At 63.5% G+C, this 9,906-nt stretch overlaps 2 protein-coding genes across 4 annotated transcripts in view; one reads left to right on the top strand and one right to left on the bottom strand.

Moving 5' to 3' along the window:
• Positions 1-6: 6 nt before the first annotated feature.
• On the top strand, positions 7-4,859 carry LOC106895110 (rac GTPase-activating protein 1-like). 3 transcript variants are annotated; one of them, XM_014954238.1, is made up of 15 exons: positions 7-101; positions 244-440; positions 517-647; positions 872-950; positions 1,123-1,176; positions 1,785-1,862; positions 2,214-2,334; positions 2,609-2,769; positions 2,972-3,133; positions 3,286-3,381; positions 3,460-3,661; positions 3,753-3,858; positions 4,005-4,137; positions 4,213-4,532; positions 4,610-4,859. In XM_014954238.1, the coding sequence occupies exons 1-15, from the start codon at positions 17-19 to the stop codon at positions 4,659-4,661; spliced, it is 1,977 nt and encodes a 658-aa protein (XP_014809724.1). In that variant the 5' UTR covers positions 7-16; the 3' UTR covers positions 4,662-4,859. The 3 variants fall into 3 exon arrangements, with proteins under 3 accessions (XP_014809724.1, XP_014809725.1, XP_014809723.1); XM_014954239.1 differs by having other exon boundaries at positions 2,211-2,328; XM_014954237.1 differs by having other exon boundaries at positions 2,211-2,334.
• Positions 4,860-5,566: 707 nt separating this feature from the next.
• The window catches only part of GMPPA (GDP-mannose pyrophosphorylase A), a 4,695-nt gene continuing 355 nt past the window's right edge, over positions 5,567-9,906 (bottom strand). Inside the window, exons 3-11 of the mRNA XM_014954128.1 lie at positions 9,350-9,542; positions 9,120-9,179; positions 8,840-8,970; positions 7,929-8,063; positions 7,661-7,758; positions 7,457-7,503; positions 7,285-7,377; positions 7,025-7,193; positions 5,567-6,934 (exon numbers count right to left, since the gene is read on the bottom strand). Of these exons, the coding sequence (XP_014809614.1) occupies positions 6,834-6,934; positions 7,025-7,193; positions 7,285-7,377; positions 7,457-7,503; positions 7,661-7,758; positions 7,929-8,063; positions 8,840-8,970; positions 9,120-9,179; positions 9,350-9,542 (1,027 nt within the window). The 3' untranslated portion in view covers positions 5,567-6,833. The remainder of the gene's footprint in view (positions 6,935-7,024; positions 7,194-7,284; positions 7,378-7,456; positions 7,504-7,660; positions 7,759-7,928; positions 8,064-8,839; positions 8,971-9,119; positions 9,180-9,349; positions 9,543-9,906) is intronic.

Genomic DNA, 9,906 nt, shown 5'->3' with positions numbered 1-9,906 from the left:
CTTCCCCTGTCCCGGGATGCTGCAGCGGCGCTACGGGCGCCTCCTGGCCCGGCTGGAGCGGGCACTGCAGCTGCTGGAGCTCGGCGGCAGCGTGGAGGAAGGTGGGTGTCTGCAGCCCCTCGGCCAGGAGCACCCCCGGGTTCTGCTGCCAGCGTGGGGGGGATGGCGGGGAGGGAGGGTGCTGGGGGTAGGTGGTGGCCAGTCTCCCCATCTTGGCTGGCCACCCGTTTGTGTTGCCCGCAGACTACCTCCGGATCGCCCGGTGCTTCGAGGCAACGCGCCAGAGATGCCGCCGCCTGGAGCAGGACGGGCGGCAGGCCCGGGAGCAGCTGGCCCGTGTGGAGGCCGAGCGGGCAGCGCTGGAGGTGAAGCTCAAGCACGCCCGCAACCAGGTGGAGGTGGAGATGAATAAACGGCACCGGGCAGAGGCTGAGCTGGAGGGGGGGGGGGGGGGGGGGGGGGGGCTGGTGGCCTGGCTGTGGGGACCCCAGCCCGCTCTCCATTGCCCTGTTTTGCTTGCAGGAGCGCAAACTTCAGCTGGTCTTGGAGGCCTTGATGTGGGAGCCATGGGGCAGTGGAGAGCAACGCTCCATCATCAGTGCCCTGCTTGGCCGGCGCTTTGGGGCAGCTGTGGCGCCAGGCAGGAGGTGAGCAGGGCTGGTAGTCCTTGACCCAGCCCCTTGACTAGTCCTGGGCTCAGCTGTGCCCATCTCCCCATCACCTCTGTGGGGCTCGGGGGAGCTGGCTGGGCACAGGGGTGCTCAGGCTCTGCAGAGGTGTTAGCTCTGGGCTCCCAGGGATGGCTGTAGGAGGAGGTGCTGACCAGGGGTCAAGTTGCCCCAGCTGGGCTGACCCCAGGCTTGCTCCACAGGTCATCTGCAGTGGACGAGTCATGCCAGTCCCTCCTGTCCCACTCGGACATCAGCTATGACCGCACCGAAGACGATGTGGTAAGGCACGACCTGCTGTGAGTCCCAGTGTTCAGCAGCGAGGAGGCGGTTTTGCCCCACTCCTGCAGTGGGGCAGCCCCTTTGCATGGCTGTGGTTAGGGGTGGGCTGCCCCAGGCTGCTGGGGGTGCTCCTGGTCCCCTGCCAGCCCCCAGCCTCCCTGCTGCCTTTCAGGATGTTGATGTGACGGTGGTGCGGACCCTGAAGCGCAAAGCCCAGGAGAGGCAGGTACGAGGGAAATGCTGGGATGTAGGGGCTGGGGTGGGGTCTGTGCTCCTGTGCTGGACCAGGATCCCCCGGGTCTGCCCAGCTCTCCTGCACCATGTGTGGGCAGAGGGTCCCAGGGACAGGTCAGCAGTGCAAGTGGGATGCTGCCCCTGGGCCACACAGGGTTAGGGCACCCAGATATTCCCCCATCCCAGCACGGGAGGCTGCAAGGAGCCTGGCAGGGGGTTTAATTTATTGATGCTGGGCTGGGAGCGCCGTCTCTCAGCAAACCTCCCGCGATCAATAGAAACTCCATTACCCTCCACCATGGCCCAGCCGGGCTCCTCAATAATTCATCCACACGTGTGGGCATCCCGCACCCGGCTCTGCTCACGCCTCTGCATTGCAGGCCTGGCCGGCTTCCCCCAGCCCCAGGGCTGGCTCTGACCCAGCTGGGGAGCCTGGGTCCCCATGGTGCCCGGTGTGGGGCAGGCAACACCTGGGGACAAGGTGAGACCAGAACCTTTAGTGGAGCTGGGACTCCTTGGCTTAGGTGCACTGGGGTGTGGGGGGATGGAATCAGGGAGGGGATCCATGCCTACCCTTCACCCCACCTCTTCTGTCCCCAGCGTGTGTCCCTGGCCCCTCAGATCGGCCCTGTGGTGGTGGCGAAGCGGCACCGGTCTTCCGTGGCACCCCACAACACCGTGAGTAGGGACCCCAGTGTACCCTGGGCAGGGGTGGGGTGTGTGGGCTGCCCCAGTGTCAGGAGGCAACATTGAAACCTTCAGTCCTACAGGCCTATGGGTGCTGTGGGGTTTGGGGGTGCTCAGCTTTCCCCTTTGGTCTCTGTGCTCTGCAGCCTGTATCCCCTGGTCCTGCTGGGGACAGCATCCTTGGTGTCCTGCAGCCTGTATCCCCCTGTACCCATGGTGACAGCATCCCAGGCTGTGCAGGACCCCAGGGATGGGGAGCAAGCAGGGCAGAGCTCATGGAGAGACACTGGGGCTCTGTGGGGCTGTGGCCAAGCACATTCTCACTGCCCCCCATTTCAGCAGGCGAGTGTCCCCGCCGTGTCCCCTCCTGTTGAGGCCACAGGCCTTGCTGGCAGCCTCCCACCTGCTGCTCTGGTGCCACGACGCCGGTCTCACCAGGGACGCCGTGTCTCCACAGGTGCAGGTTATGAGAAGGGCTGGGGAGGGAGCTCATGGGTGGTGTGGGACCAACCTCAGGGTGCTGCCATCATGGGCGAGGGAGGGAGAGGATCTGCTGGGGGTTGCTTGCTCTCACCATGGGGGTACCGGAGTCCTCTGGACTTGACAAATATCACTGTCCCAGGGCAGTTGGGATACCGTGGGGGCTCTTTGGGAGGTGGGAAGCCTCCCCACATCCCAGCTGGGAGCTGGGGTGGTTTGCCTTTTGGGCCCACTGCCACTGTCTTCTCTCTCTGCAGGGCTGACCACGCCACATACCACCAGCGAGGATCCGGGCTGCCGTGCCCCGGGGCAGGAGAGCCACACCAAGGGCAGCTCCCCGGGGAAGCTAGCACTAGCCCCCTTCCCCTTGCCTCCACCGGGCCTCCCATCTCTCCAGCACCAGTTCACCTCCAAAACGGTGTGTGCCCCAGGGGCCAAGAGGAGGGAAAAGGGAGCTGTGCAGGAGGCACGGGTTTGGGATGGAGGGGGGCAAAGCTCCATCCCTCCCACCTCAGTTCTGCCTGTGTGGGGGATGGATGAAGGCTGGTTGGGGGAGGGATGAAGGAGTGGTACTGGGTACCTGCGAGAAGGGGGACCCTGACCCTGCTCCCCCTCTCCAGGTGATCCGCCCCGAGCCATGCGGTGTCTGCGGCTCCCGCATCTGCTTCGGGAAGGCTGCCGTCAAGTGCCGCCAGTGCCAGCTGCTGCTGCACCCCAAGTGCCGGGAGCAGTGTCTCACCCCCTGCTCACCCCGGCCTCGCCACCACGCCTGGCCCTGCGAGGTGAGGGGGCATTGGGGGGTGCTTGGGGGGGCTGCTCCATGTCCCCATGGGGCTGCTCGGGCCATCGCCCCTGGGATGCTGGGGCTTTGCCTGCCCTGGCTGCAGGGCTGGGTGGTGGGCACGGAGCAGGTGGGTGTTGTGTCCCTCCCCAGGGCGTGCTGGCTGACTTCGCCCCTGCCACGCCGCCCTTGGTGCCCGCGCTGGTGGTGCAGTGTGTGACTGAGGTGGAGACGCGAGGCTTGACGGAGGTAGGTTCTGGAGGGGTTGGGGGGTGGCGATCGATGCCGCGGTCCCCGTGGGGCTGAGCCCCTCTCCCTGCGCCCCAGACAGGGCTGTACCGGGTGCCGGGCGCGGAGCAGCTGGTGCGGGAATGGAAGCGGAGGCTGCTGCAGGCTGGAGGTGCGCTGCCAGCCCTCGGCAGCGTGGCTGACATCCACGTGGTGTGTGGGGTGCTCAAGGACTTCCTGCGGGGGCTCAAGGAGCCGCTGGTCACCTTCAGCCTCCACCCTGCCTTCCTGCGGGCTGCTGGTGAGAGCCGGGGGGTGGGTTCCTGAGTTTGGGGGGTGGTGGGGGAGAAGGGGCTGCTCCTCCCCTCACACCGCTCTCCTGGTGCCACCAGACATCCCGGATGATGCTGCCTGCAGCACAGCCCTGCACCACGTGGTGAGCAAGCTGCCACCAGCCAACAGGGACACCCTAGCCTTCCTCATGCTGCACCTGCTCAGGTGAAGGACTCATCGTGGTTTGTCCCCATGTCCCAGCTCTCTGCCCCTCGCCCAGGCTCCATGCCCCAGGGTGGGGAAGCTGGGCTGAGGATGAGGGCCCCTCTTGGTGGGGGCAGCACACTCACACCATCCACCACCCCTTGCAGGGTGTCACACAGCCCTGACTGCAAGATGGATGTCCTCAACCTGTCCCGCGTGTTTGGTCCCACGCTGGTGGGACATGGCTCGGCCAACCCCACACCGCTCGTCATCATGGAGGACACACCGCGGCAGTGCAAGGTGAGGGGGTCCCCGAGGTGTGGGCTGTGCCCCGGGAGCTGCCACCATCCCCATCCTCCATCCCTCCCTGCCCAGGTGATGGCTCGGCTCCTCTCGCTGCCGCCCGACTTCTGGAGAGGCTTCCTGAGGATGGAGCAGGAGAACCTGGTGCCGATGCCAGCCCCAGCGGGTGAGCACAGTGAGGCACAGGAGCCCCAGCCCCCTCCCTGCCCTTGCCCTGTGGCTGTGGAAGGTTCCGGGGTGCCCATGGTGGGGCTGGGGTGCGACAGTCCTGCAGAGCCCTTCTCCAGCCCCGTCATCTCCCTGGAGCCCAAGCCGGGACAGCTGAGCCCAGGTGGTACCTGCTGCCTCCCCAACACCCTGCGGAGCTGCGTGGGCATGGCAGCCCAGCCCCCGTGAGTGCCGCCGGGGGTGGGCGGGGGGGTCCCACGGGAGCTCGCTGTGCACCCCTGACTCATCTCTCCCCACGCAGGAAAGGGCAGGCTCTGAAGAAGGTGGGCCGGTTCTTCCCTCCCCCGGTGTAGCCTGCAGCGGCAGCTCCCAGGGGGCACGGGGCTGGCACCGGAGGAGGAGCGAAGCCTGCGGGACCAGGCAGACGGCTGGGGGCTGGGGGTGCCAAGCTCTTAGCCCTGCTCTGCTTTCTGGGGAACTGGGGACAGGGACACTGCCCCGGCGCTGTACTGAGGGGCTGGTTTTGTATTAAACCCTTTGCAGCAAAACAAGCCTGGCTGTGTCCGCTGTCTCTTCCTCCCACCCGGCTGCCGCCAGGGTTTGGGGCACGATGGAGCGTGGCTGGGCAGCAGACAAGAGCTATAGTGACAGCCAGGGTAAGCAGCGTTCCCCCAAACCCCTGCTGCTGGGCAGGGAGGGGAGGGCAGGCAGAGCTCCCTGCTCCCACCCTTGCTGAAGCCCTCCTCTCCCTGCCCTGGAGCCCAGGATGCTGGGAGGCCCCTCTCCCAGCCCAGATGTTGGCCTCAAGTAATTGGAGCTGCTGAGGCTCAGGGCAGGACAACCTTAAAGCGTTTCCAGACTTCCTGGCACCTCAGCAGAGGCCCCTTTAACTCCTTCCTTCCTCCCCTCCAGCCTCACAAAGCCGGAGCAGGGCTGGGATGCAGAGAGAGGGGGAAGCTGGAAGAGGCTGTAATGGAGCAAGGGCCAGGGAAGGGCTTGTCCCCCAGATAACTCTGCACAAGGGACAGCCGCTACCAGGGGAGCTGGGGAAAGGGGGAATTACACAACAGGGCCAAGAACTGCCCAAAGGGCCACGTCCAGCAGCTGAGAAACCTTTGTCTGCACTAAAAGCCAGGCCAGATGGGGGACATAGAAGGAAATTCACGTACAATCCCGAAAGCAAGTACTTTGGCTCAGTTTCCCCCAGTGCAGGGGTGTTCACCAGCGGGCAAGGAAATTAGCACATCCAAGGCAGAGGCAAAACTGAAGGAGTTTTAATGTGCTTAAAGCCAGGGAACAGCTAATCCCCGCCCAGGACCACAGGAGAACTGGCACGGGAAGGCACGAGGCTGGGAGCAAGGATTTGCTGCAAATCCATCAAGCTGGGGTGGTACTGGATGGATGGAGAATCCCTAATGCAATGCCTCGCTGAAGGTGAGAGGCATGATGGGGCTCTCGGGGGAGTGGAGGGCTTTAGCACAGCGCTCCAAAACCAGAGGAGAAGACAGGGAGGTTAAGTGGATAAAGGGCAGTGTTGGTTACCATAGACAGACTGCCAGGACCAGCAGGGAGCTGCCTTCAATAAAAACAGGTTGAGACAGAGCGAGTCGGTGAATCTGTGCCACCTGCACACATGGAAGTTGATTGCCCTGGTGCGAGGGGAGATGTGTGAGCCCCCCAGCTACACCCATGCTGGTGGGGAGGAGGCTGTTGGCCCACCAGGGTGGCAGGGGACCTGCTGCCATCACCCTGAGCCATCCCTAGGCAGCTGTGCAGGTTTCAGCCTGATGGGAGCTGGGCTGGCAGCTCTCCTGGTCCCTTGGGGGTGGAGGTGGTGCTGGGGGAAGGGGTGCTTTTGCAGCTCCCTCCAGGGCCAGCAGCCTCCTCTCCAAGCCTGGCCTCCTGTGCCAGTGCCCTTAGGACAGCCTGGTTGCCACTGTTATCCCAGTGGTAGGCAGGAGTCCAGCTCAGGCTGTTGCAATCACTGGGATCTTCACAACTGGCTCCCGCAGGAGGGGCTGCCCAAACAGGGCAGGCAGATTCAAAGCCCCCCCCCTCAAGTCTCTGAGATGGGCCAAGACCTGCCAGGGAGCTGCAGACAGCAACTTTTGCAGAGCAGGGAGAGCCTGGTGAGGGGTGGCAAGAGCCTGCTGGTAGTGCCCTTTGGTGGAGAAACCCCCAAAGCTCAAGACCTGAGATGCTGCAGGCAGCAAGTGCTCCCTCCAACAGCCTCAGCCCAGGGCTCCCCGCCAGGGCCATGTGCTGTCCCCAAAGCCTTCCCCCTGCCCCAGGGCTGGTCCCTGGGCTGCAAGAGAAGCAGCACGCAAGGCTGATGCTCACCAGCTTTAATGTCTGTCTGGAGTAGGAATCAGGCACTTGCAGGGCTCCTGACCTGCACCTACCCCTCTGGGGGTGCTCGGGACCTCCCAGGAGGTGAAGTCCTAGCACAGGCTCTTGCTGTGAGGCACAGCAGGGAGTTGGGGGCTGGCAACGTCCCCCTGCCTCCAACCCAGCGAGCAGCTGACTCACAGGATAATCTGGTTCTTGTAGCTGCGGCTCAGCTCCTTGTGAGGAAGGACAATGGAGTTGAGAATAACGACCTCAGCAGGGATGGTGACACTGCAGCCTGTGGGGAGAGTGTGAGAGGGTTAACGGCGGGGGAGAGGCTCTGTCCCACTGCGTGGGGCTGGGGCAGCTAGGCGTGAGTGGGACATACCCAGGATGGTGATGGAGGGCGTGAGGCGCCCATCCCGGAACAGGGTCTCACTGTCGATCTTGGCATAGGGATCGTTGGGGTTGGGGTCACTGGGCGTCCCTTCAACCCGGGCCCAGCGCCCAATGGTGCTATCCCAGCCCACGATGGTATTGAGGACACAGGTGTGGTCCTGGGGCAAAGGAGAGGGGGGTGAAGGGTGCTGCCACCTCCCTGCAAGGGGTAAGGGTTGACACCCACACCCTTGGGCAAACCCGACTTACGTGGAGTGAGGCACCGTGCAGGACGATGGACTCGCGCACACGCACACCAGCTCCCACCGTCACTCCCTCCCCGATGGAGACGTTGGGTCCTAGCTGTGAGGACACAGGGAGGTGATGAGGTTGAGGACAATGGCACCCCCCGCTGCAGGGCCCCCCCAAGGCCTGCACTCACCACAGCGGTGCAGTCAATGGAGGCCGTCGGGTGGATGTACACGTTCCCTGCAACACAAGGCAGCCGCGTCAGGGGAGGCAGCTGGCGGGAGCACTCGCCGCTCAGATCAGAGGAGGTTCCTGCCCATGGGTCCCACTGCCTCCCTACTTCTCCCCTGTCCCACGCGGGGCAGCTCCCAAGGTGGCAGGGGTGTCAGAGGGGTACCTCGGATAATAGGGCCTCCGGGTTTGTTCTGGGCCAGCCTCTCTGGGTGGCTTTTGCTGTACTGGTTCAGGTACAGGCGGCTGGCATAGATAGCAGAGCTGGGGGAGGAAAAGCAAATGACAGGTGTTACCTCTCTGGTACTACCAGAGCATTAGAGGGTCTGAATTTAGCACCCAGCCCCAGGGCCCTGCCTGCGTGCCCTCCTCTCCCAGCTCTGGTAAGGACTGCTCGATGCTTTTGTTGAGCCAGCTGTAGCCCCAGCCCTTACCCGGCCGATTTGATCTGGCTCCAGAAGCCATCAGTTTTGTAGACGTAGAGTTTGCCGCTCCCAGCCAGCGCCGTGAAAACGTCCTGCTCTAGCCGGATCACTTCTGCACGCTGCCAGCCGTTGGAGTTCTCCTCTCTGCAAGCAAGAGGCCCGTTAGACACTCACCCCAGTCACAGCCTCAGCCAGAGACCCCAGCTGCTACTTTCCCCAAATCTGGGGGCCCTGGTCTCCTTCCTAGGAAGGATCCTGGAGTCCTTCCTAGCCATGCTCTTCTCCCCAAAGCGGGGACAGCCCCAGCTGTCAGGCTAGGCCTGCCCAACCCCACTGAGCCCCAGAGCATCAGATGGGGCTCTGGCAGCTGAAACAAGCTCTCAGCCAGAAGGTGATGGTGCAAGAGCCCCACCCAGTCCAGGTAGGTGTACGAGCAACAGGTCCTGCCCTGGCTCCAGAGCCCTGCACAGCTGGGTTTTTCGCTTGGGTGGTGGCAGAGATGACAGCTGACAGGCTGGCTGGTGAAGAGAGCTGGAGGGGGGAGCAGAGCATTCCCAGGTGAAAGGCTGGCTCAGCCCCTTGGCTGGAGCTGGATGAGGATGGGGGGTGGGAGGAGAGGAAGGGAGAGGGGGAGTCTCAAGCTGGCCTGCAGGGGAGCAGAGGAATGAACAGCCTTGCAGAGCGGCCTGAGCAGGGAGGAAAGCATGCGTTATCACCAGGGACGGTCCAGCCCAGAGAGCAGCCAGTGCAGACACAGAGGGAGACTTACCCAAGGTAAGGACAGCTGGTGCAGGACCAGGAAACAAGTGAGTGATGGCAGAGGAGGAGAGAAGATAGAGAAAGAATGGAGGATGAGCGTGCCGCTGCAGCCCTGGGAAGCAGTGGGGTGGGAGGGACACAGGGCAGAAGGGAGCACTCACAGCACTAGCTCCTGCTGGTTCCTCTGGAAGACCTCGCCGATGTGCTGGAAGATGGCAGGTGTGAACAGGTAGATGCCGCAGTTAATGATCTCACTGACAAACGTGCTGGGCTTCTCCACGTAGTGCTGGACCTGGAGGCAAGGGAAGAGACATGAGTGCCAGGGTGCAGCCCCCGCACCAGGTGTCACACCCTCTGTGGCACACAGGGAACTTGCGCCCACACGGGCAGTGCAGCACCCACTGCCCACGCCATGCCCGGCTCCCCAAGGCCCTTCAGTACCTCCTGCGTGTCTGCGTTTGCCACAATACAGCCGTAATTCAGCGCCTGTGTCCTGTTGGCCTGCGGAGCAAGGATGTGTTAGCAGAGGTGGAGCAGCGGGCACACCGATGCAGAGCAGATGAGACCTGGAGCTCCCACCCAGGGACCCATCCACTGCAGGAGCCACAGGCTTCTAGACAAGCCCACAGCGGAGCACCGCTGCTCCTGTGCTCCCCAGCACTGCCACTCACTGTGGTACCCAGAATGACAAAGCTTTGCGTGTCCCCGTGCTGCTGCCGGAACTCCAGCATCTCCTGCAATGGGAACTCCGAGCACACATCTGCGTTGAGGACAAAGAAGGCCTCAGCACCGCCTGACAGTATCTGGTCTCGGAAGTGATAGATGCCACCACCCGTGCCCAGTGCTGCATACTCCTGGAGGTACCTACGAACCAAACAGGGAAAAGCGAGGGCTTAGGGAAGTGGGTGTCTAGTGGCAGTGCCCGGCAGGGGGTCAGGGAAGGGCTGGGTGAGGCTGGAGAGACATTGTCCTGCTACACAACAATGGGGCTCGCATGGATATTGGCCATGGGAAGGAGGTGGGGGGGCTTGGAGCTGTGCTGGAGAGGCATCTTTGGAGTGGGAACCAGCGCAGGGCAAGGGAGATGTGGCAGAACTAACGCAGGAGACCTGCTATGCCCATTCATGCTGGGACAGGGCCCACCTGCCCAATGCCCGGGCGCTGGCTGGTGGGGGGCTGCCACCCCGGGGGGAGGAGGGTGATGGTGCGAGCTGAGCTGTGCTGCCAT

This window comes from Calidris pugnax, unplaced genomic scaffold (genome assembly GCF_001431845.1).
Source record: "Calidris pugnax isolate Ruff unplaced genomic scaffold, ASM143184v1 scaffold103, whole genome shotgun sequence".
Lineage (NCBI taxonomy): Eukaryota > Metazoa > Chordata > Aves > Charadriiformes > Scolopacidae > Calidris > Calidris pugnax.
This window is presented reverse-complemented; position numbering and strand designations above follow the sequence as displayed.